At 42.1% G+C, this 25,974-nt stretch overlaps 4 protein-coding genes across 7 annotated transcripts; 2 read left to right on the forward strand and 2 right to left on the reverse strand.

Moving 5' to 3' along the window:
• Positions 1-1,071: 1,071 nt before the first annotated feature.
• Positions 1,072-6,289, forward strand: LOC112288900 (transcription factor bHLH140). Of its 3 annotated transcripts, none has more exons than XM_024533622.3 (8): positions 1,072-1,279; positions 1,866-2,023; positions 2,335-2,492; positions 2,875-3,821; positions 3,976-4,584; positions 4,716-4,908; positions 5,235-5,405; positions 5,661-6,289. In XM_024533622.3, the coding sequence occupies exons 2-8, from the start codon at positions 1,876-1,878 to the stop codon at positions 5,976-5,978; spliced, it is 2,544 nt and encodes an 847-aa protein (XP_024389390.1). In that variant the 5' UTR covers positions 1,072-1,279; positions 1,866-1,875; the 3' UTR covers positions 5,979-6,289. The 3 variants fall into 3 exon arrangements, 2 of the variants coding, with proteins under 2 accessions (XP_024389390.1, XP_024389392.1); XR_016505541.1 differs by having other exon boundaries at positions 1,073-1,279; positions 5,060-5,405; XM_024533624.3 differs by having other exon boundaries at positions 1,078-1,279; positions 2,344-2,492.
• Positions 6,290-13,027: 6,738 nt separating this feature from the next.
• On the forward strand, positions 13,028-17,949 carry LOC112289130 (scarecrow-like protein 3). 2 transcript variants are annotated; one of them, XM_090254327.1, is made up of 3 exons: positions 13,028-13,164; positions 13,275-14,452; positions 15,536-17,949. In XM_090254327.1, exon 3 carries the CDS (start codon positions 15,708-15,710, stop codon positions 17,349-17,351), a length of 1,644 nt encoding a protein of 547 aa, XP_090110453.1. In that variant the 5' UTR covers positions 13,028-13,164; positions 13,275-14,452; positions 15,536-15,707; the 3' UTR covers positions 17,352-17,949. The 2 variants fall into 2 exon arrangements, with proteins under 2 accessions (XP_090110453.1, XP_073393543.1); XM_073537442.2 differs by lacking the exons at positions 13,028-13,164; positions 13,275-14,452 and adding an exon at positions 15,184-15,355.
• A 992-nt stretch (positions 17,950-18,941) lies between these two features.
• LOC112288220 (uncharacterized) lies at positions 18,942-21,412 on the reverse strand. The gene is made up of 5 exons (XM_024532198.3): positions 20,843-21,412; positions 20,480-20,678; positions 20,265-20,333; positions 20,013-20,160; positions 18,942-19,900 (listed from the first exon to the last, which is right to left on the reverse strand). Exons 1-5 carry the CDS (start codon positions 21,069-21,071, stop codon positions 19,643-19,645), a joined length of 903 nt encoding a protein of 300 aa, XP_024387966.1. The 5' UTR covers positions 21,072-21,412; the 3' UTR covers positions 18,942-19,642.
• Positions 21,413-21,761: 349 nt separating this feature from the next.
• LOC112288218 (uncharacterized) lies at positions 21,762-25,941 on the reverse strand. The gene is made up of 9 exons (XM_024532195.3): positions 25,760-25,941; positions 25,331-25,569; positions 24,425-24,737; positions 24,024-24,216; positions 23,860-23,907; positions 23,470-23,629; positions 23,114-23,348; positions 22,606-22,741; positions 21,762-22,487 (listed from the first exon to the last, which is right to left on the reverse strand). The coding sequence occupies exons 2-9, from the start codon at positions 25,469-25,471 to the stop codon at positions 22,166-22,168; spliced, it is 1,548 nt and encodes a 515-aa protein (XP_024387963.1). The 5' UTR covers positions 25,472-25,569; positions 25,760-25,941; the 3' UTR covers positions 21,762-22,165.
• Positions 25,942-25,974: the final 33 nt, after the last annotated feature.

Here is a 25,974-nt window from a genome sequence, read left to right on the forward strand (position 1 = left end):
ATATATTTCTAATAACTCCAAATAAAAATATTATATGATATATTAAATTTATCTTTCCATAAATTATACTTTTTTATGTTTTTTTCACCAAGATATCATAAGTTTTCATTATTAAAAAAAACACACACACACACATATATATATATATATATATATATTTTTGCTACTACCACAACTCGCTATCCATTTGATATATTTCTTTAGTTTTTTTTTTATTTTTATATTCCAATAATAAAATTCTATAAATATTTCCAATATGTTATTTTTTACTTTTTACTTTTTTAACAATTATCCAAAAATAATTTTTAATTTCAATAAAAAATAATTTTAAAATTAGTAAGAATAAATTGAAGTAATAATAACAATAACTATGGTGGCATGGAAAATTAATATGCCAATATTAAAATATTAAAAAATATATTAAAAACTATGGTGACATTAATAACACTACATACACACATATACACACACACACACACATATATATATATATATATATAACAATAAGATTGTTATAAATTACTATGAAAATGATGAGTACAATGTGCTTTTGTCAAAACTACTCTCAAACTTGACTCTTTGAAGAAGTACTTAAATATGGAATATTATTCATAAATGGTGACATTTGAACAAAGGCTTTCAATCCTTCATGTTGTTCTTTGAGTTTTGCAAGTAACTGGCAAGACATACCTTTCTTTGCATTAATGAATCAAAATTTCTCAAAAATAACAAAGCTTTGAGACCATGGTCTACATAGTAAGAAGGGATTCTATCTCATGAGTTCTTAGGTTTGAATGTAAGTAACGATTCATACAATATTCAATCTTGAATAATGGTTTTTAAATGTTCTACATTATTTTGAACTCCAATATTTTTACTCGCACTCATCATCCTCAATATCCTTGTACAACACTTCATCACCCTTATTTCTATTGGGCTACCAAAACAATCATGCATACCAAAAGGAATTCGGACCTGCTCAAATTCTTACAACTGGCACACATTCATCCTTCTTGTTAGACATTTCAGACAGATTTAGTCTCACTGGTTGAGTGAAACCCAACTCTGTGTTAAAGTAGAATCAGGTTTTGGGGGAAGAAAGGCATCTCCTTTGAGACATTGGGACTTAGTTCTGGAGGTTTTTATTTGTATTTGTATTGTTAGAGTGTTTGTGGGTTTTAGGGTTTAGGCTTTTTCATTGCCAAGTCCCACTCTGCACATTCCATGCATACGTGATTTTGCATACGGGCTGTTGGTTTTGCGACGATCGGTTGTGTTGGTAAGCTCGTCAGAATTCCCGTCTTTGTTTAGGCCAGCGTCGATGATTGTAGCAGCATGAAAGTGCTCTGGCTATTTTCTTCTTTGCGAAAATGTTCGCAAATATCTCAAGTTGTTTCAACGCGCCCTCAATGACGACTGTCAAAGCTTTTCATTTTGTGCTTTCATCAATCTGAAGCGCAGTCTTAGCTCTCTCAGATTGAGTTTGAAGTTGTTTCGGAGAACAAATTCGAGTACATGTACACTTGTTTGTTGTCCTTTGTGTGATTTCGTCAAATTGGGGCCGGAAATTGTGCTTCTGGAAACCCTGGAATAGGTATGGGTCTGAATACAGTGCGCACCTGCCATCTATGCAGCCTTTGAATTTGACGAGTACCCTGGCTATCTGTGCACTTGTTCTTGTAAGATGTTGGAGTGTTTCCTAGACATGGACTCATTCGGGATGCAGGATTGTAGTTACTCATGTACCAAGTGTCTGATTGTTTGCATGGGCTACCGACAAGGAGTTTGATGGTGGTTGAATCAAGCACCGACTGCAAGCTGTGTTTATAAAGATCTTACTCGGTTTGGAGTTCTTATGGATGCAGATGGTATTTAATGGACAGGGAAAAACACTTACCGGATTGTAAGTGGGGAGCCTCATGCTATAGGAAAAATCCTGAGCACTTACGAGAGTTTCGACATCCTACATCAGGGACACAGGCCAATCAATCGTATGAGAAAACTTCAACTTCGCAGCAGTCAGGTACTCTTGTTTAAGCATTTTTTTCCCGTACTTATGATCATGATCTGGTTGGAAACAATGGACGATCCAATAGATTCTTCGTCTTTTTTCAAAGTATTTGTACCAGAATTTCGGGTACGTGGGAACCATTCTCAATTCAATCGAACCCTCAGAGTTGGAGGTGTTAGTGCTCATTGAAATTAGGGTATAATCCTGTTTCTTTTTGTTGATGAAGTTTGTAGGTGCCTTTGCAAATTAACGGCTCAGATACTAGTTGGAATTGATTTTGCATTATAGGAAACTGTATTTACCTAACATTCACACAACAACAGCATCTGCAGCTCTCGCAACTCTGACTCTACAAGAGGGCTCAATTGATACCAAGAATTTAGTACTTTTGATGCTGGTCGGTCCCCCAGGGGCTGGGAAGAGCACGGTTTGTCAGAAAATTGTCCAAATTGCAGTCCGTCCCTGGAAGCGTATTTGCCAGGTTTGTCGCTTCTTGCCGTAACTATCCCTCTCAGCTATTAAAGCTTAGTACAGCTGGCTTGTGACCTTGATTCTTTATAATTGAAGTACAGGTTGTTTAGACTCGAGATGGGTCATGTTGTAATGGAAGGATTGAACTCTTCTTGATTAAATATGCAGTTCGAGCCACCTCCATTACAAGGAACTAAGCAATTTGGATAGTTGATTCATCCTAAATAGTGCTTGCTCAAGGTTTTGACATACATACAACTCCATGTAGATATAGATTTTCTGTGTATAGTTACAAGACGTTCTATTTAATGCTCCTAATTTAGCGAATTTCCTTATTTTTCAGTTCGTGCTGGTAATCATATATGTGCCAAACCTTTCTTGTGATTTCGCAGGACGTGATTTCAAATGGGAAGCCTGGTTCTAAGCAGAAGTGTCTGAAGGATGCAGCCGCTGCACTGTCTGCGGGAACCAGTGTCCTTATAGACCGTTGCAATATCGACGTTTCACAACGCAAGGAATTTCTTCAGTTAGCTAAAGATAAGGGGGTAGAATCCCATGCACTGGTTCTTAACATTCCGGTGAAAGAGTGCATCAAGCGGGCGTCGGAACGGGTTGCACATGAGGGGGGATTAGATGGTTCGAATGCTGCAGGAATCGCGCTCCGCTTTGCACGTTCACGAGTACCACCAAGTTTGGAAGAAGGCTTTGTACGCGTCACGTACTGCCGCACAGACCCAGAAATTGAAAACATTGTTTGTGTTTATTCACAATTAGGCTTTTGGGATCATCTCCCTTTGGGTGTATTTGGTGCCAGTGTGCAGGAAGGAAAAGAGAAATTAAAGTCTGTCCTCCAAAATAAGGAATCGAGTCTAAAGCCCACATATGATAAACAAGAGTTGAGGGCTAATTCTCTCACCCAAATCAGCTTGCAAGGACCAATGAACGTTGCTGGTAGCTCTCGTTCGAATGATGGAGATGGAGAAACGAAGGCCAGCGTTGAAGAGCCGACAACTGGAAAAAGCAAGGATTGGTATGCAGCTGGAGCGAGATCTCTAGCATTTCCGTCTATATCAACAGCAGACTTTCAGTTTGATCATGGAAAGGCAGCAGACATCATTTTGGAAACTGCTGTTGAGTTCCACAGAAAACCAAAGCATGCCGGGCTCAGACTTGTCTTTGTCGATCTGTCTCCTAGTTCGGACATGCTAAGTCGGGTTTCTGCGAAAGCTGCTGAAGCTGGCCTCTCGTCACTGCAGCTTCTCATATACGCTGGAGACATAACGACATTGCACACAACAGGAGGTCCGCGGTGCAATTTTATTGCTAATGCAACAAATTGGTAATACTTCGCCAACATGTTCTTCAATAAATTCCTGATTTGATGGTTTAGTCTATATGCAATTATCACTGCAAAACAACCAGTGTGTGCTCTAGATTCGCCATCAGACACTTGTGATCACATGATTGAGTCAACTCGATGTGTGCATTTTCAGGAGATTGAAACCAGGTGGTGGTGGTGTTAATGCAGCTATTTTTAAGGCTGGTGGTTATGAGCTAGAAATGGCAACCAAAGCAGTTGTTCAAACTGTTGAACCTGGAGACGCTGTGGCAGTCCCTTTACCTGCTACAAGCCCTCTGCGGAGACTTCAGGGAGTAAGTCATGTCATCCATGTACTTGGTCCCAATATGAATTCCCAAAGACCAAATTCCCTTGCTGGAGACTATAAACAAGGTTGCGATATATTACGTAAGGCTTATAGGACACTCTTTGAGGTTTTCTCATCAATCGCGCTAAAGGATGAAAAGGCCTCGAGTTCTCCTTACAAGCCATTGGTTGAGCGGAGTACGAAACAAGGTAGTGGTCAGAGTTCTGTAGCTGGAGGTCAATCTAAAACAAATGGATCCTCTAAAGCAGTTACTAAGAACGCCTTTACTCTTTTGATGGAAAATGCTAAGCGGAAGGTCGTAGGGGGGGTTGTGGAGTCTGAACGTAAACGGGAGCGATTATCTGCGTTGGAAGATGATAATAGGAATGACGTAGATGCCAGTGCGGGAAGCCTCAAGACACATGCAGTCGTTGGCAACCGTGTGGAACACTCTGGGTATGCCCGCACTATTATGTTAACAAGTGCTTCACGTTTTAGGCTAAAACTCCAGGATTGTGGTTGGCGACGGTGCTAAATGAATAGAGTTTTGTGAAACTTGTTGAAGGTAGTCTGGGTTTTGTTTGCAGGGAAGGGAGTAATACTCTGAGCCTTATGGGTTCTGAGTTCAAGCTCAAGAAAATTGACGAAGCTAGAACATCTCAGCAATGGTCATCATGGGCTCAGTCATTGCGGAATATCGCATTACATCCTGACAAACACTCTCCCACTGTTCTAAAAATTTCAAAGGACGCAGTGGTCATTTCTGATAAGTTTGCTAAGGTATGAGCTAGTTACCTTCATCTCAACCTGAACCCTTTTTGTTTGTCTAATTGTGGTAACCTCAAATACCGTTATTGATGATTCGGTTGAATAACGTGCTGAGAATGTTTAATTCTTTTAACAGCTAAGTTCGCTGTCAAAATGTGATAAGGTTGAAAAGGAGGCGAAGCACTGTCGGTGTCTACATTCATACTTGGTTTATTATCCGAGTGGATGTTTATCCCTAAAAGTTGATTCGTATTTATTGGTAGAATCAGTCTGGCAAGTGCATGCGTAACGTTGTAGGAGGTTGTGCACAAAATTCTGAAGCAACAGTAATTTGACAGAGCAAGAAGCATTTGCTGGTGATCGCGCGTAAAGATGGATTGGATTCAATTACAGATATTGGCACCCAGGATCTTCCCATCCTCCAACATATGCATACCCTCGGTGAGACTTGGGCAAAGCAGTATATTGACGAGGACCCTAGTTTAATATTTCGTCTTGGATATCACTGGGTAAGTCGCACTCGATCTATATGTGTCACTAAAATTGCGTCAACTTTTACCTGTTCTCTGCATGCTCCTTTCCCGATCCATCCGCGCTACAATGTAATTTGCTTTTATTACGGTGCAGTGCGATTCTTTTCCTCACATAAATGAATGTTGCGGGTATAAATCCTTTATTTTAGTTTAGAATTCGTGTAGACAAATGTCCTTCTTGATCACTATCTTCAAATCTGCAACTCAGGGTTTTGTGAGTCCTATTCTCAGGCACCCTCAATGCGGCAACTACACATGCATGTGATAAGCCAAGACTTGGACTCACCTTGTCTCAAAAACAAGAAGCACTGGAATTCCTTTACCACTGGATATTTCCGGGACTCGCAAGACGTATTGGCTGAAGTGAAAGAAAAAGGGCGAGTTATGCCATGTCCCCCTGAGGTAGAGGCGAGGTTTTTGAGTCTGGAGCTTCGTTGCCATCGATGCCGGAGCGCACAGCCAAACATACCTCGTCTGAAGAAACATGTGGCGACCTGCAAGGCTCCGTTGGAGTGCCCTTTTCTAATCACTTCAGGCCCTGCACAATAGTGACTGCCTTTTCACATTTTACCTCTCGAATAAATTCCGAATAGTGTATAGATCATGTCACCACAGGCTTCGGAATTTCGCTTGATGGATGCTTGAATTATTGCAATCACTTCCAAGGTTTCATCGCTTGAGAACTCTTTACTGTGAAGTTGAGTATGCCTAGTATTATAGGACAGTATATGCTCAGTATTAAATTCATGAAAATGATATGTGCATACTGTAGCAGAATCGACTGTATTTGGAACTTCTTTTATCGTATGAATGGGGTGCGATACTCTCCTCCATGTGATCTTAGAAAGATATTATATTCATGATGCGTATGAGTTGGTTTTCTGAAACCCTATGGTTCTGGAGTGTCCCAGCGATGATTTGCTATCCGTAGCTGGTAAATCGGATAACATTAGTGGATACTGTTCAGGACCTTGTCACTATTCAAATACAGCCGAAACATACTCTACAAGATACCAGTTTGAGATGATGTTTGGAGGGACTGTGACCAAGTGCTGCTTAATGTAATGCAGCTATTGCTCCAGAACACCATGCACTCATCACCCTTTGAATATGAACTTAGAAATAAAACTAAAAAAGCTACTGCTACACGAAGTGAATAGAGTTTGTTCAGCGCTGCAGCATACACTAGCTTTTTGTGGTGGACTGAAACCTCGGAAGGCTTGCGTGGCTCTCTTTGTTGTTCTGAGAATGAAATATGTGTTGATTGATTGTTAGGAATAGTCGCTCAAACATTCGAATAAATTGGGTCTGCTTTACCACCCTCGTCCTTCTGAAGCTGAGTTGATTGTACTTGTGTGGCTCCAAAATTAGAGAACAAAAGCTTCCAGAACCATTTATTTTTTTCGTTTTTTTTTTTTTTTTTTTTTTTGAATGGGCAGCAATCATAGACAAGCATATTTTTTTGAAAGGCATTGGAGCATTATGAGGCAGGTGTACATTAGGCATTGCAGGATCGATGTCCATTTAAATATGACACGGGCTTGCTAAAGAGAAACATTGTTTTGACGTGTTTATTAAAATCACAAAAATAATAAAATAATAAAATAATTATAATGTCTTAGTTTTCAGTGGTCATAAATCTGCTCTCATCTTCAAATAATCTTACATTCTTCTCTTTTTTGCACTTTGTCCCTTCCCATCTTTTCTTTTTGGTCACTGATGATGAAATATTTCACTACTAAATCCAAAGCTCACAAGTAAAACTCTATGTTGCCGCATGAAAAAGTTTTAATGAGTTGGGGGAAAAAACCCTATTCATGGATTCTGGTGGCTTGGTTAGAAAGCTAAGACAAGCTCAGTACACCACTGTACTCATGAGTCAATCCATTGAAAGAGGATGCAAAGACTTGAAAATATGCTTGCTTGGCATGCAAGGCTTAGCAACCAAACAAGGTTAAGTTTATCCCCAGATTCTTCTTGTTTTGTTTTATAAGGTTTGCTTGTTCACACACACACAGCTGTTTTACTAAATCCAAAGCTCACAAGTAAAACTCTATGTTGCCACTCGAGTCTTCTTCTTCTTCTTCTTCTTCTTCTTCTTCTACACTAGAGTTGCTCAATAGCCAACAACCCATTTGGAGTACAGTTTAGCACATACACTGTCTGCTCGTGGACATGATCAATTCCAGGTTTCAATAGAAGTACTCTTTGTGGGTACATTGAGTTCCACTTGCAGTAATGACCAATTGCAAAGCTCAAGTGAAATTGAACTCCAAAGCCAAGCACATGCTTCTGTACCCTACTTTATCAATTTTTGTAATAAGAGTTGTTAACATTTGAAGTGTATGTCAACAAAATGTACAATCCAAAACATTTTGTAGAACAGATGCTTTGGCATAGGAATTAATGTGCTCAACACGCTTTCCCAAAATTATTATTTTTCCAACAACCTTACATGTTGAATTTGGATACTTAAAAAATGATTGCATCTCTTTACCAATGTTAACAGCCATAATCAACAATTGTAATTTAAGCACCAGGAATTCAACTCACTCTGTGCCAAAGTCCTTGATGATGTTGAAAAAGAAGAGAAGAAAAAAGAGCAAGAAATTGCAAACAGCACAAGTTCCCTCGGACAAATGGATGAAGCCTTTTTGTTTGTTTTTTTCTTGGAGTGCTCCCTCACACTTGTGTGTTTTTGTTTTTGTTTTTTGTTTTTTTTCCCCCGTTTTGTTGGGAGTTTTTACATTATTCATTCATCAAAGCCAAAAGATGCCAAGCATGAAGTCATCGTCAAAGTAAATGGGGGTTTTGTGGTCAGTTGCAGTCCTAGTGTCCCGACTTCCAAGGCAGATCCTGGATCCAACGAGTATGGGTTGAAATTTGAAAACCTGTCTGTCTGTCTTGCTCAATCTCTTCTCGCTCTTTTTGTGTCTCTCAGAGTAAGTTAAATAAATTCACGGGGCTGTGCTCCCCCAAAGCCTTAAGTGACTCAAACCTTGTGAGCATTTATCACATCCCAGATCTTAGAATCTGAATCCTGTGGTTCTAGGGCATAGGAATTCTCAAGGGCAACTAAGTTAGTCAGCAAACCCACAAACCCTAACTGTTCATTCACGTAGGGTTTTATCCGACAGATAGATCCTTGTGTTGTATCCAAGTCCATCTGGAAAAAAAAAAAAAAAAAAAAAAAAAAAAATCTTTATTGGAACACTTAAGCGAGGTCATTCACTAACTCTCTCCTTCAATTTGTACCCACGGTACGACTTGAAGAAATTTGTTTTTAACCTCTCCATTATGACTGATTGATTACCAGCCCAAATGCTGCTCTTGGCTTGACATTGATGACCATTTTATTACAAAGGTGGATCCAAAGAGCTAAATTTAAACGGGCTGGCTCCATTACTACTGCCGCCTGGGGTAACGAGAGCTGCATCAAAGGTGACCAAATTCGCTTGATTAGCATTAAGTGATGAAGGACAAAGCACGTCGTTCATTACCTCATTTGCCCCCAAAAACAAAGCTGTTAAGAGCATTCCAACACTCTCTACAGAGACACAAGGAAAGCCAATTTGTTAACATTATTATTTTTTGTGAAATATTGTAACACAGATTTTGAGCTATCGGATGCCTGAGATATTGTTAAAAATGACCAGCATTGTTTAAGCAGTAGTAGTAATGAAAGCCAATGTGCTGGATTTCAATCCTTACACTAAAAGGTAACGGCCAATGTCACTCATCCATCAACAGACATAATTCATAAAGAGCAATAGACCATAAGTCTACATCCCCACACAACTTTTGCATATAGATTTCATGTACGCAGAATCCACAGCAATATTATTAATAATAAATTGGTCCATAGGAATTTGGATGCTTTCATGACTTGGATTCGTAAAGAAGAAGACAAAGTTGGAAGTTATCATGGTCTGTTTTTTGTAAACTTGCAAGGGCAAGTTGCAATTGGAAACATAGAATCTAGCAATGTTGCAAAAAGAATACATTCATTCATCCACAGACAACTGTGTACTCACCCATCTAACCATCCATTCATAAGGAGAATATAATATATATATATATATATATATATTTTTACTTAGAGAAATGGATCATGTGTGTGGTTACCTCCCTTGAACTCTACACTACAGTAACACTACTGTTACAATGCTTTGTGTGAGATTATGCTTGATCTATTCCCTAACCTAAGTTGGTGGTAGGAGTCCTAACTTTGGCATGTAGTTGTTCAAAGTGAATGAGGAGCCCTACACCCTGAACAAAATGCTGTGACACTCACTCTCCAAGCCACACATCACCAAATGAGAGGGAGAAATAAAATGAAATAAAAACTTCCAGCTACTTCCAACTATGGCATTGATTAGACAAACGAACAACTGAAAATTCACAATCAATTGCATTTATTTTGCATGTCTTCAGTCCCATTTAAGAGGGTCAACTAACAACAGCACACAAAAAAGAGTTACTTAGCAGCTAGTTTTCTGACATGCTTTGGTGAAAACCAGTCACAAGTTTTTTAATCCACATGGGAGTGACCAAGTAGGAACTTATTTGTTATTGGATCTGTAGGTGGGGTTGATGTGGAATATTACAGCATTTGGGGAGTTTCAATAGCATGCCATTTATCAACCATCCTCAATTCTTCCCATGCACGCATGCATGCAGTTAATTCAGCAAGTGGCCAATCTGAGGCTGTGTTCTATGATCAAATCTAGTTTTAAAATTTCTTCCCAGATTGTGAAATCTCCATCCCTCAATCAAGACATGATCAATGTTAAAGAGATTGTAGTACATTTGAAAAAATGGGGAAACAAATAAACACAAGAAAACAGTGTTTTGCTTCTAAGCTTGAAGATAGAGGCACAGGATGGATACCTTGTCCCCTTTTTCTTGTGGATATGGTGCTTGAGGAGTGTTCCACTGAGAGCACAACAGTTCCAGCACAAACAGCTGGGAGCTTTGAAGATTGTGAAGGACTCCTTTGATGCAAGGTAGAGAATTTGCACACAAACTGATTCTGCAAAATCATGAGAGGCTGCTCACATGAGATTGAGTATAATAGAGTTGGGTTTATATGGATTGGAATTAGGAGGGTAGACCTCATTAGTTTTTTCTGGGAAGTTGAGCTGATGAAAGCTACCAAAGCATAAAAAAGGCATGTAAATTGGCAGAAATTAGTTTTCACAGAAAACCACTTCAAATTACTCTTTTTCATGCTGATTATGATTCTGAGAACAAACATTACGCCACATCAGAGTGAAAAACATGGGAACCATTCACATTGCAACACATTCTTACAATATATCTGTCAAAAGTAGCATTAAAAATGGACCAAAATTTTCAAAATGTGAAGAATGCTGTCAACTTTCTTGTGTAGACCAGAGACAATGCATGAAAAAAAATCATAACAAATTTAATTGCATGAGTAATCAAGGTCAAAAGTTCACAAGGATTCAGTGACAGAATGGGCTACAGAAGGAGACAGGAGGAGCCAAATTGATTGCAAACTTATTGCTATTATGTGGCCACAGATTCCTAACACTGAAGTATATTCAATAGGGTAAGTTATTTGCCATCAGGAGAGACCCCCATTAAATGGGTTGTTCACAGCCAAGGACGAAGAACATGCACACTTCAATTCAACAATCACTGCAAATTCTACATGAATAAGGGGGAAGATAAAAGACCACCAAAGCTGTAAAGGGCATAACAAAGTCAAATACAACCTTCAGTCCTTGAGCATTCAATGCACTGGACGTAGTTTTTCTCCACAACAGTTTCCAAGCAAAATCAATCCACAGGAACAACCCAATTCATGTCAGCGAAAGCTGAGATGGACGATATTTCACAAAAAAACTACACATCCATAGTGCGTACAGCTGTAGTAGCACCCTCTTGGGTCCATTCATCACCGAGGAAAGACAAAAAATGCATTCATCACACAATAATCCTCCTCCATCCTCCACACACAACATTCCATTCTAGTGGGGGCCATTTGCTTTGTTTGTTTGTGTGCTGGTCCCCTGCTTCTTGTCCAGCTTCAATAGTTCGTTTTTGGTGTTGTTGTAAATGTAGCCCATATGCCCCAAGCCAAGCCAAACTACAAGGGGAGGCTCTATTTGTCCTCACACTGTAAAAGGGGGGATCTGCCATCATCATCACCACCATCAAATGTGCACAAAACAAGTAGATGAATAGAAGAGAGGAAATGGGGTGATATGGAAAGATTGCCTCTAGATCACAACTGATGTGTGTGCTTTGTCCCATTGTCACCTGCAGCCAAAAGCACCAGTTGTTGTAGTATTCCTACTTATACCTACTTATACTCAATTGGGTCTTTGGTATTTGTATTTGAGCATTACCTGGATACATGGTTCTAGTGTTTTAATTGAAGTGCTACTTCTTTGTGCTAGTCCTGGTAATTTATAGCATCTTCTTATCCTTTTTGTGGGGAGTGTGATGTGTGGGTATTTGCCACCAGGGAGCTGATATGGCAACTTACACCCCTCTGCTGTTGTTTTAGCCCTAATAGTCATTGCCTAGCTTCTTATTCTTCCTACTCAAAAAAGGGGGTCACCAGTCTGAATTGAGAATGGAAAGTAAGATTTTATTTTTGAATATTTTATTCATTCGAAGCAATAGCAAAATAATAATAATAATAATAATAATAATAATAATAAAGGAAATGCAAAAGGAAGTGTTAGAGAAACCATAAACAAACAAAAAGAATAAGAAGAAAGAGGTATTAACAATGACTAGCCTTTTCATTTTTCATAAATTTTAACTGGTGGATCATCACCATAAGTTCACAAAGCTTCCTAGCACATCCATGCATGATAGAGGTGTGTTCCCACAAAACTATCATTGTCAGGAAGAGAATATATAAAAATATGTACTTACACACTCACATACCTAAAAAAAAGAAAGTGACTAATCTTTGCAGAGGTTACCACAAATCAGATCATTAAACACTGACTGGTTATTGTTACTTATTTGTTATTTATTTATTTATTTATTTATTTTTCTCTTCTTTCTTTTTGTTTGCAAGTCATTAAAATGCATAAGCAGGGTGTTCAAAAATTTTGAAACATACCATGTGATGTTATTGTTTTCAATCTTATTCATATAATTCCATTACTTTCAACTGGATACCATTGAAAAGGAGAAAAAGGAAAAGGAGAGGGAGAAGGAGGAAAGATTTGAAAAGCAAGCCAGATGATGAGATGTCAATATCTTTACCGTCATGAAGACTTTGGAAAGCATGGACAATGGGGGCAGTGGTCACACCATCTTCACAGGTAATACTAATTATGCAGCCTGTGGAGTGGATGGATGAATGATCGACGGAATTGGGTGGGGATGAAGATGTAGCGGAACAAGTGGCCCCCATGGGGCAGCTGGACAGAGTGGCATGGAAAAGCACGGACCGATGGGCGGCGACCTCGTCCACTTGGGGAGCTCCTGCACCGTGACGGTAAAAAGGGAGTGAGTGACCACAGGATCTAAATCCGCGACGCCCCCTTCCACCGCCTCCTTCCAATACCGCAAGCTGTCTGTCGTGTTTCGCCGCACCCTTTCTCCGCCTTTCCTTTCCTCCCGTCCAAGTTTGTTTCGGCGATGGCAGCCGTCGTCTCCCAGCAAACAGCCAAGGAGGTGGGAAAAAGCACCGTCGCTACAGACAAGCCCTTTGCGTTTCTGCCACTTCCGAGACCGTCGTCAGGTGTCTGCCCGCAACGCCCGCCGATCTCTTTCACCTTTCTACCCTCCTTTTCATTTTTATGTATTCTTCTTACTTCTTTTATTTCCGATCCTCACTCCTCTCTTTTGCAGTCCTCTTCTAAGAGCGGGCGACTCACACTTTCCTTCTCCTCCTCCACTCAAGCGCGGATAGTCATTCTCACCGCGCCGTTCATTCCTACCCGCTCGCGTTTTTTGTTTAATCTTCTGGACTTGTTCTCGAAATTGACCGGATTTCATTGTAATATATATATATATATATATATATATATATTTTTTTTTGTCGTCGTTGTTGTTATTATTATCATCATTATTATTATTATTTTCCAACTCTCCAGGAGCTGTAGTCTTAATTGAGGCGGTAATGAAATTCGGGACACCACCGCGTGTCCCGATTTACTCACTTTTTTTGCTGCGCTTTCATTCGCGTCGACATGTTCCGCAATCAGACAATCAACCAGCGCAGAAAGAGCTAGGGAGTTAGTGAAGAAGCGTTTCTTCCGGTCTTCGTGTTGGAAGTAAGTGGGATTCCGGGTTTGGGGGCGTGTTTTGTGTAATTTGTTGAGGTTGGGTGGAGTTGCCTCGTCACTGACCTTTGTCATGAGGTTATTGTCCTGCTGATGAGTACCCTCCCACATTTTCTTTAGACTTCCTGTGTGAGGGTTGGTTTCGTGCGTGTCTGGAGTGTAGCGATTGATTTTGGTCTCCGAGTGTCGTTCACGTTGGCAAGCGCACTGTTGTTGAGATGTGGAGGTCACGGTCTGAAAAGCATTTCAAGAGCCCAAGCCTGCGGCTACACTAGATAAGATTAGCGGAGTTTCTGTTGTGCTGTGCCTCTCTCTGCGAAAAGCGCAATTTCGATCGGATCCGTCCTTTTTCTCGGTCGAGTGTTGGCATTGCTGATGGTCACCGCGCATTGCAACAAGAGCATGCATCCAATGTTCTACAGGGATATGCTGTTAAGTGTTAGTCACTCTCAGACCTGCATACCTCGTTTGCCGGATAGTGGGTTCGTGGAGGTGGTTACCGACGTCGCATTACTGATTTCGAGTTGACGAACCGTGAGGCACGAAGGTGTTATTCATGAAGCTGGTTTCGCTCTCGGACACGTTTATTGGATGTCGCTTATCCTCCTGAGAAGGTTACAACTCCAGGGCGCGCTGAACTTATATATTATCAAAGCTTTCGTACGCGTCGCTTTGCTACTTTCATTGAGTTGTTCTTCATCCCCGCTATTGATCCTGCTGAAGGTGCTCTCTAGGCAATCCAAGGTATGTTCTATTTTCCATCACTGGAGGATGATTAATAATTCCGGGTTCGGGGAGTCGTGGGTGGTGTTTCTAGGGTCGCAGAAAGAGTTTCAAATGTCTGCATGCACGCCCTCTTGAGCGCAAGAGAAATTCATTTGAAGTGTGTTGAAAAACGGTGATACAATACTAATCTTACCGCACTAAGCTGAACATAACTCCGCAATTAGTCTGCGAGTCTCGTTTTGACGCTTGCTCTATTCACTGTCAAACCCCACGGGCGTGAGTTCGAGGGTTCTACCGCAAGAGTTGAGCCAAACATTTAGCCGTCGATGACGAGCGTCATGACTGATCCAGCATTCAGCACAACTTGAATATGTGTTGTGTCGTGAGGGTAACCTCTCGGATTGGCTGTGTAAGCGAGCGCCGGAGCAGAAATTTGGTGCTCCATTAAGACCCTATAATAACGGCTGCTTAATTGTCCCCATCTCTCTGGCGCTCCTTTTTTCTATCATTGCTTGGTATGTTGTACGTCGGAGCGCGTTAATAGTAAGATGACCTGGCTTGTCCCAATTCAAACTTATAAAACAAGAAAATTATGGGACCCAATATCTGCAGGGATTCTGAAAATGGGGGAGGTCGTAGCGGGAGTTGACGAGCGCCACCCATTGGGAGACGATGCGGTCGTAAAAGCTTGCCTAAGACGCTGTGCTTGAAAACCCTTTGTTTCTCAGTAGCTCAATGGGTCCGGCAGTTGTGCAGTTGGTGTCCTGTTAGGCCCTTCCTCCCTTTCGTTGATTTTATCGTGTCTCGGATGGCGAGTCCGTGCTATTTGAATGCAGGCCTGCAATTCTCTACCTAACATTCCGCCAGGGCACAGTACACTGTAGAGTCAAGCCTGTCATTAAGCCGACAATTGAATATTTTGTATGCTTGCTATCACCCTTCCTGCGACGATCTTGAAATGGATAATTGTGGTGATGTAGCTCAATTTTCCACTAATTCTAACAACTGAGTTCATTTTTGTTGTAATCATGCCATATAGCGTGTTGTAATTTACCTGTACTTTTTAATAGCTAACAGTGTTGTACCATCCCTTAATGACAGGATCGCCAGCGCTCCTCTACGACGGGTTGTTCTTTGTGAAGCGCTTTCTGAATCAGCTGTGCACCGACAGGCAAAAGTTGATTGAATAATCGGCAGCTGGATTATCAGTCGGTTGATTGACTTCAAATTAGAGAGGAGATTGCCACACTTTGCAAATTAATTGATCCAGAAGATGCCAGGAATGATCAAGGGGGAGACCTCTAATTCTATCTCTCACTCCCCGTCGCTTTCCGTCTCCACCACGTCTTTCTCCTCGCTGTCGCATGTATCTGCCCACCAGTCCTCTTCGTCGTCCACAAGCACTCCTGCGCAGCTCACATGGCTCCAGGAGCTCCGGTCGGAGGAAAGGGGCTTATACCTAATCCATCTCCTCCTGGCATGTGCAAATGCAGTGGCTAACAACAACATGGAGTATACGAATGTATATCTTGAGCAGCTCTCAGTGTTAGCAAGCTTGACAGGTGACCCCATGCAACGGGTGGCCACGTATTTCATGGAGGGGCTTGCAGCTCGGATTACCAAGTCCTGGCCCGGGCTTCACAAAGCGCTTCATTCTACTCATCTCCCTTTCGTCATGGACATCATCTCTGCTCGACAGTTATTTTTTAGCGTCTGTCCTTATGTCAAGTTTGCCTTCTTGATGGGCAATCAGGCCATTCTGGATGCGATGGAGGGGGAGATGGTGGTGCACATCGTGGATCTGGAGGCTTCGGACCCCGTGCAATGGCTTGCCCTACTGCAGGAGCTCAGCAACCGGCAAGCAGGTCCTCCTCACTTGCGCATTACAGGAGTGAGCTTGAAGAGAGATGTTCTTGAGCAGACCGGCCAGCGGCTTTCAGAGGAAGCCGAGAAGTTGGACATCCCTTTCCAGTTTCACCCGCTGGTTGCAAGCCTTGAGAATCTGGACGTCGACTCCTTGAAAGTGAAAAGTGGCGAAGCTGTGGCTATCAGCTCTATGATGAGACTCCATCCACTTCTTGCTAAAGAATCCGACACTGTGATCAGAACGGACACTGATTATCACAGTCATCCCGAAATTCATCACTTTAGATCGTCCAGTGGCGGCTACGAAAAGATCACGAGTGCAGGCAGAGACGAGGCCATCAACTCTACTGGTGAAATCGGACCAGAGCGAGGGTTGAAACGCTCCCGAGAGACGTATGAAGCAGCTGCCGAGGTGGCAGGTGAGAACTTGAAAGTCCCGGTGGATGGATCTGAAGCAGTAGATCGGCAACGAACACGAAGTACGTCGCAATCAGATGGTAACGGCAGCTGTGTGGAGCCGAGAGGCAACTCAGTGCCACGTCCTCTCAGAGACGAGTCCTCATTCTCCGACTCTGGCTTCGGCTCTGGTGTCGTGCAAAGAGTCTTGCAAAAGCTGCAAAGCCTGTCGCCAAAAGTGATGGTGCTAGTGGAGCAGGACTCCAACCACAACAGCGGCTCCATGCCAGACCGCTTCGTGGAAGCCCTGCATTATTACTCCGCCATGTTCGACTCGCTGGACTTGACACTGCCGCAGCATTGTCTGGAGAGGGTGACGCTAGAGAAGTTTCTTCTTGGGCAGGAGATAAAAAACATCGTGGCATGTGAGGGGGCGGAGAGAGTGGAACGGCATGAGAAATTGGATAGATGGAGGATTCGGATGCGGTCAGCAGGGTTTGTAGCAAGGCCATTAAGCTCTACTGCGGCCCTTCAAGCCAAGCGGCTCTTGCATGGCTACCCCTGCGATGGGTACCGCGTCAAGGATGATCAGGGCTGCCTCACTCTCTGCTGGCAGGATACCCCTCTCTACACAGCATCCGCATGGACAGTTTAAGATCACCATAGCCAGGCTGGTTGTATCTCGTAAATTGCCATCAATCAATTCCTGGCGACTTAACGACACTCGACATCGTTTTCATCCCCAGGGGAGGGGGTTGATGGGGTTTGCTGGGATTGTAATTGCCAGCGGAGCTGTCAACAGCCCACAACAAAATGATACATTTCACTTTCTACTGATCAGTGGTCGGTGAACTGATGTTGAGTGCTTGACTGGAGTTAATCGATTATTTTTTGGTCATATTTACAGGATAATAGTCGTCTTAATAACTGAGAAAGACGGTTACCATGGCACCCACCCCACCCAGGAAGCAAGCCGAGGGCGCTGTTCTGTAGGCACTCCACATTTTGCGAATAATCGAACGGTTTATTTCCTCTTAGAAAAGAATAGATGATCAGACGGTGGGGGTCATCCATTCTTGTCGATTGTGCTGGTCACCGCACGTAGGCACGGGGTTTTGATGGTGAAGGTTGGTGTAGAAGTTTGGATGTTGGAGGTATGTTGGGCAGGTAGTTGAAGTCAGGACCTGGGTGCACTGTAATTAACAGAACATTTATGACAGTTTCAAACTGAATTGGTTCACATTGATTTGCCATTTTTTGACCATCCCTTCCATCCTTGGGATTATGTTCCTGCAGTTTACTCCCATTTGCTTATAATAACTCTGGCATTTGTGGTAGCTTGTCTCAATTGCCGACTCCCCTTTTCAGTAACGTGTAATTTTTGTACATTTCAGAATCGGAAATGAGTTCTAGACACCACCAATGTTACTGTCATGAGTCGCAATGTTTTGTGTCCATGTCACGCCCTTCCCATATTCTCGAGGCCTTTAGCCATAGTTCTTAATCATTAGGTTAGCATTTGTGAGCTGATGAATTTATAGTTTTACAGTTATTTTCTTTGAATTTTTAGAATTATCCTTGTGTCACACCGTTGGATCTTTTGCTCAAGAGCATAGTTCCTCACATCAACTTCACCATGGTTGCTTGGTTTTTGTTTAGTCAACTTAAGAGCATTTGTCAGACTGGTGAAGAAAAATTGGTACTCCTTAATTAGTGCACGAGGCACGCTGTTCTTATTCTCCCACATATGCGGTCATATTTTTAGTAATACCTTCCGCACACACAGCCTGTGATAGGTGAAGCACTGCCGGCTTAGTTCCAGGCTTATCATTTACACACTCAACTTTGTTTTGATGCCTTCTTTAAAAAAGAAATTGAAAATGAAAATCATAATTCGAGGCACGATTTCTGCACTTGATCCCTAGAATACCTGAAATGTAACACGTGCCTGTCAACAACATTGACGTGCGTACGTCATTAATTTCTAAAACAACAGATTGCCGGAGTCTTATTAGATCATCATCACTACCTGGTGCCTTGGAATATCAAATTAAACTAAAGTAAAGATGGTAAAATTTGGCCCACCTTGACCTAGCGAAGCCACTCGCATCCAAGTTTTGTAGATTTCAGTTTCATTGGCCAGTACTCTAATGGATCATTTTTAGACTACTGAAACTGGTGTGGACACACACCTTTCAATAACATTGGTTATGTAGAATATACGTGTCAATGTTCTGTACATATGTTCTACTGAACATTGAATGGTACTCTGCATTGTTATAAATTCAGGTTTTTCAGTCACAAATGACTAACTGATCTTTGCAAGTAACAATATTGTTGCGCCAAGTGCTCCCAAACGTCCAAACCGTTAAACAGATTGTGCATACTGACGCATTGACGGTAAAACTGGGAAAACCTCCTAAACAAGAACAAAGCAGAGGTCTACAGTACCACCATATTACCATCTTTCCTACATTTTGTTCACTTCATTCGTTACTTAATTCTGCACACATTTCCTAAGGTGACAAATTCCTTATTTGCAAGTCATATGTCACCAGGCAGTCTAGTCCTGATATATGAAATCTAATGGAATCCTAAATTACGCTACCAGACCTAAGGGTGCTGATGATCTACGTCAAAATATGCTAATAATGCGGTTCTCTAATTTGCAGGTCCAAGTTTCTCAATAATTTCTTGGATTATCTAAGTGATGGCAGACAGCAACCGATTTCAAAAGCCGCCTAGTTTTGGGTTAGAAAAAATCTCGGAGCTCCATGGATGACTACGATTAGCAAGACAGTCTCCAGGAAATTGTATAGATGTTACACTCAAAATCTTGGATTTATCCAAAGTTTGAACCTTATCTCAGTTCCCTCTCAGTTCATTCATCCCCCCCCCCCTTCTTTGAGCAGATAAACTGAAGAACTTTGTACTGCAATGTAGCTTTCAGGGGACGAACTCTCCTTCTTCGATATCTTCTTCCCGAAAGAACTTGCCCTGGGGTTCTTCATCAACAGGGTTTACTTCAAACACAGGAGGTGCAGGTGCAGCAGGTGGCGGAGGTTGGCTAATTACAACAGGAAACTTGACAGGGTCTGCGCTCAACGCTACATGGATGACGAGAAACTCAAACACAGTCTTGTGTGATAGTTGAGAACGAACAGTGCTTTCCATATCCAATTCGTAATATATCTTCTTGTTGCCCTGCAAGAGAATCAACAAAAACACATATTCTGATTACCATTGGCTAAAACAAGGAGCGGGATGAAAGATTGAATGAAGGTCAGTGTAAGGGCGAGAGTTGATTGATTGATACCTCGCAAGGCTCTTTCTGAAAGTAAAGTTTCAACTCAGTGATATGGCATCGAGTGAAGTGTCGGAGTTGGGTGATAACGGGAACATTGTCTGCCCTAGCCTCGAAATGCTTCTCGATGAGACTCTTCAAAGTGGAATTTTCATCAACTCTGCAAGACATGACCACCGTGATCAGTACTTGCAATCGACAATGCACCAACTATAATTCGAATGAGGATTGTTTCACATGTTGCGATAGTGTAAAGATTCTCACCTTGCATTGACAATTCTAACATCAGTGCCTTCAAAAGTCCACTCTATCCTCCAGAAGATACACTTACGCCTGCACTTGCAATTCAACACAAAAGGCACGAATGGACGAATTTTCAAATTAATATGAGGATTCAATTAACATGGCGAGGTTTTGTAAATATCAGAAATGTCACTTGATACTTAACAGTGATTGATTGATAAGATATGAGTAATTACTTTCTGTCAAAAAAGGTAGAGTTGCTCTTCCTCTTGCTCATGCCGTGCGGCCAATACACCAACGCAGTGTCTCGCATTTTACATTGCTGTTGAAGAGATTTCATAGCAGGATGCATTTCGTTCTTCGGTGCACCCAACGGAGCACGAGCTCGCTTCGCAGCTTCTGTTTGTCTCAACATCTCTTCTAGCAAATTGTAATCTGCAACCGAGATAATTATCCTCTTAAGACCATGTACCCCAAGAAGGCACAATCACAACCTTCGAAAACTTAATTTTATTTTTCTAGAGGGAAAATTCTCCAGAATATAGAAGTATTCAAGGAATCCAACATTGACGGTGATTTCTCACACTAGTTTAACTCACCAGAAACAAGAACGTTGTCGCAAAATTCAGCCAGTGGCACAAACGCCGTCCGGTCACGCTTCCCCGAGCACCCAGTGCGCGCCTTGTGAGCTTTAACACAATCCAATCCACACGACCGAAGATCACACCTCGGACACTTATATTTCCACTCACTCTTCTTACACTCTTGACACAGCTTGCTCTCCGGCACCGACACCGAATCCTCGGGTACTATCGCTGTAGTGCCCATGACTAAAACCTCCTCAAAGGCTAACCAAACTCCTCTAAAATTTTACTAAAACCCTAGAATTCAATACGTTGTATCGGCCTTAAAAGAATTGGAAGGCCAGTTCCAAACGAGTCTGCGGCTACGACAATCACCAACCGCTAAGTCCCCAGAGTTCGCATCGCCGCAAACTTGACATAATCGAATTCTTCTCCACTGAGACCCAGAATAAGATTTTAGGCACTTAAGAGAAACCTGTTTGCCATGCTGTCCTCTCCATTGTGGTGACACATTGCCCAGTGTAACTATCGATCAAACGTCCAGATCGTGAAGTGCGGGGATATCTTATGGGTTGCGATGCTGCATTCAGTCTTCGGCGGCTTTATATTAGGGCTTGATTCATATGTTAGTGCCTTTGCCCTTCCTTATTCTTGACTACGGCGGCGTTTACTTTTACTTTTCATCTCGAATGAGACTCGTTCCACTTGTACTGAAAACTGTCTGTGTTGGAACAAGCTTATCAAGGTAAAGAATCTGTTTAGCTTTTACAGATAATGATTCAAAACACGTTTCACTGTGCTCTTGGAGGACAGTAAAATATTTCCGGAGGGAATATTTTCGTCAAGAGTGTAAGCTTTTCAAGCTCAGACCCCACGTCCTAGAACACCTAACATGGCAGTCGGACACATGCAATCCTCAAAAGAGAACAAGGTATGAGTGCTATGATGCTGCAATGCAATACTTCATCCGGTCGATGATAGCCTGCACCTTGGTTTCAATGGTTGGTACAAAATTGTTCCGTTGCATCCTGGCGGAGGTTTTTCCTTCCGTTTAATAACTACCAGCACGCTAGCCTTGCAGACGAAATCAAGCCCAGGACGTCAAACTTATTAAGTCCTGAAAACAACTGCCAGTTCGAAACAGAGCCGTTGGGTGAAACGAGATCCGTGGTATCTAAAGATGAAGCACAATATGTGTGCCTAGCAATCAAAGGTGCATTGCAACTTGCAATGTACACCTAAAAACATTTAGTCTCGTAGGAGTCCAAACCAGCGAAACTTGTCTTGATTACCAGCTTTTTCCTGGTGAAAGGTCAGTGCCTTCCACAGCGACACCGCTCATCCAAATATTTTGTGCATTCCAATAAAGAGGTCTGAGGATATGGACATCATCAATGGCAGGTTGGGATGCCATGCAGCCTTGAAGACTCTCTTCTGATGGGCATCTAAACTCTGAATGGGCTCCTCGCTATTGTACCTTATGTCAAAAACATGGATCTTAGGGTCTGTGGAGCCCGACACGGCGTACAAACCATCTGGAGACCAGGATTGGCTGATGTATCCAGACTGTGAGTTGCCAGCTTGTTGCTTCCACCCAAAGCAGTGAAGCTCCGTGCTTTGTACTCGTATGTCAAACAAGCGTAACTGCTTTCCGGGTGACCTATCCAACGAAATGATCATCAAATATTAGACTCAGTTCATGACATTCGAAGCACACGTTGTTGGAGAGGTTAACCTTCCACACATGACTGAAACCATCAAGTTCAGGGAAGACTCACCCAGTTTGAATCATGACTAAATTATGGTCGGCAGGGTTTGGTGCTACCCCCAAAGCTTTGCTGTCTAACTGATGCTGGAAGGTTGGCCTGCCATGAGAAGAATTGGGATCTACTGCAAAGACTCGCTTATCCAATCCTGCCAGTTTAGAGTTCACGGGTTCATTTAGAAAATGCAGTCTCACAAACACACACACATCTATATCTATCTATCTATATATATATAAAATTGAGGTTTTAGCTGCTCAAGTCACTAAACTATGATAATCATAGTTCACTATGATTATTGACTACTATAAGCAAGGGCAAGAACTTGGAGTCCAGATATCCACAAGCTAGCAGATAAATCAGGCAAACTGACTTCATAAAAGCTGTCAAGGTCATGAATTGAATGATAAGAGGGCATCAGTGAAAATAGAACGGAGCATAACTGTTCTTATTACTGTTACAAAGCATGGAATTTTGAGAACCAATATGATACAAATGCCATGTATCGGAAACACTAACTAACCTGAAGACATAATGTACTTCTTGCTCAACACACCACCCACGCCTGAGACTGCAGATGAATGAAATCTATGAAGAAGGCGAGATCGCCATCCTTCGTCGTTCTCTGTCCAGAGTACAACACCATGATCACAACCCCCTGTAACAAGCTGTGATCCATTGCTCCAGGGCAGAAACTGAATACTATTGACTATTCCCTTCTGATGGGGTTTGTCATCTAAAAATTTGACCCCAGGTTTCTGTACACAAATGGGAAACATTGAGTGAGTCTATAGGAACATCCAAGTACCGAAAACAATTAATTATATAAATAATGCCACACATGAATACGAATAAGACATTCTAACTTAATGAACTCACTTTTTTAGACGTATTAATAATGCCCATCTGTGGTCCCCCTCCATCAGCAGTGTACACAGCGAACAATGTCTCGCCAAGAGGATGCCAAGCCAAATCTTCAGGCCACCTCCTCTGACCAGGTGAAATGCAGTCTACAGTATGGCTCAAATTGACTCCAAACCTGTTTTGAAAAGTCCATAAAAGACATCAGCCACATTATGTAGAAGAAAATTCTAGCAATAAAAGGTTTCAAAATATAAGATAAAATAATAGGATCTTATATTTTTCTCTTCCTCTTTGGACCTATCGTAAAATCTAATGATGTCACTGCACCGAAAAGCCACGTTCCCTACATCCACGTACCAAAGGAAGAAAACTTTTGGGATTAATAGAGATAGGAATCGATCTTACCCTTTATCTTGAGTTATTTGCCAAAAATTTACAACACCATCCAATGCACTGCATAAAAGAGCCCGAAGCAGTTAGAGGACCTTGACATGGAAAATGTATCACTCAAATTACTAACGATGCTGCTGAAAGCTAGTCACAAAACCAAAAGTTACAAATGTTACTACCTTGTAGCGCATAGGTGATCAATGGCTGGACTCAGCACGAGACTCCGAGGCTTGCGTTTGTGTTGAAGAGGAATGTAGCTTGGCATTGCCACATCCATCTTCTTTGGTTTACCCTGACTTCTTATCTTAGCGATCAAATCTATGTGTTCCCGTTGTACAACACCTTTGGTTTTGTTCAACTTGATCTCTCCACCTGTATGATGACTCGATGCATTATTTTCATTGTTGAAAGCTATACAGTTATTGAACCATGAAGAAATTATACACTGAGGCACTTCCGATGTTCATTGAATTTGGGCCAAACTGATGGAAGAGCTACATATCTCGCGCTCCATAGAGGTGGTGCATAAAGGTTGACATACAGAATGCTCAAAATACTAGTGACTTTTCCAGACACACACCTGAAGATCTCTTAATGCGCTTATCCTGGCTCCGCTTCGCAGGAGACTCGCCTACGACAGACTGCTTTGGCTGTTCACGGGTGGAGACAAGGCGTGATGCCGAGCTCCCACCAGCGGTTTTATTGACTGTGGCAACTTTCTTAGCAGGGGAGGCTGATGCGAGTGCGTTTTCCTCTCCATCAGCAAGACCGTTTGCACCATTAGAAACACCTTCATGATGTCTAGATGCTGGGTGGTTCCGATCACCGTTCTTACCCCTAATTTGATCCAGCATAGCCACTGCGTGATCCAGCTTGGCCTCCGCATCTGCTAACTACATTCCATCACGCGACATTCGGCCATTCAGAACTCTACATCATTACAGATGCTGAATAGTTATCATCTTCCACCGTCGGCTTTTTCTGACATTGCGGCAGCTCGCCCGGAACTAGTGTCCATTCAATACATAACCTCACTCGCTCTCTCTCCCTCCCCCAACGCAATTAGCCTCTCTTCAAACAAATACATGAACAAAGGGGATTTTAGCCCTGAATCAAAACCAACGGCCTTACAGAGTAGCAAATTATTCTATGATGTAAAGACACACATCTTCTAGCCTATAATCAAGTAACCAAGGTCGATCAGCTATAGACAAAAAAAAAGTATCCAATTATGACCTAATCGGTTAAGGCGGGGACACAAATTGTGTGGAGTACTTCACGCGGCCGTTTCAAGGCAATTGCTGACTTTAATTGCGATGGAGATTTAACCAAGAAGAATTATCACAATACAAAATCACTCCCAAGTCAGAAGAAGACACTCGCAGAGGATAAGGACAACATTTACTTCGTACATCCCAATTGCGAGAATTGAGTGTTGCACCGAGCAGGCTAATGCATTCATGTCCTGATGCGGTTAGAGACAGACCTCAATTTCTTTCCTCTTAATATCTGTCACCAGCTTCTTCACATCACCGACGCGACGACGGACCAATTTAACTAGCTCGTCGTCCTCCTCTCCCACTTCACTGGATTCATGCGACCTCGGTCGCTTCAGAGAGCTCGCCATTTACTTGATTCTCTTGAACCCAATTACCCGTACTAACCCCGCTAACCCTACCAACTTCGGCTCATCAGCACCAGTGCCCCATCTCTATAATCTCATTCCTGCGCAAGGAATTCAACACAGCACTAATTAAATCCTAAGGAAGGGACATCAGAATTCCCGGTGAAAAAAGTATTCTAAGAGTCACAGCGACTGAAATGTTGCATCAATGAACAATGAAGAATCTTGCACCAAATTTAAACTATCAAAGGAATTTGGGAAGCAACTTAGACACGTGAAGACGTCACTCACGCCGAAAAACGATGACATTTTTGAGAGCAGCTGTCTATAAGGGGCGCAAACGGAAGCTCAGCAATCCAGACGTGCCCTAGGGATTCTCTACTTCTGGAAAAATGTGACTCCATGGACACCCCTGAGTATACACAAATCCTCTTAGCAGCATTCGGCATTTGATATAAGACATTGTTGCGACACATGCGTTGTGGTAATTGTGAAGGCAACTGAAG

Source organism: Physcomitrium patens, chromosome 11 (genome assembly GCF_059467195.1).
Source record: "Physcomitrium patens ecotype Gransden chromosome 11, ASM5946719v1, whole genome shotgun sequence".
Classification (NCBI taxonomy): domain Eukaryota; kingdom Viridiplantae; phylum Streptophyta; class Bryopsida; order Funariales; family Funariaceae; genus Physcomitrium; species Physcomitrium patens.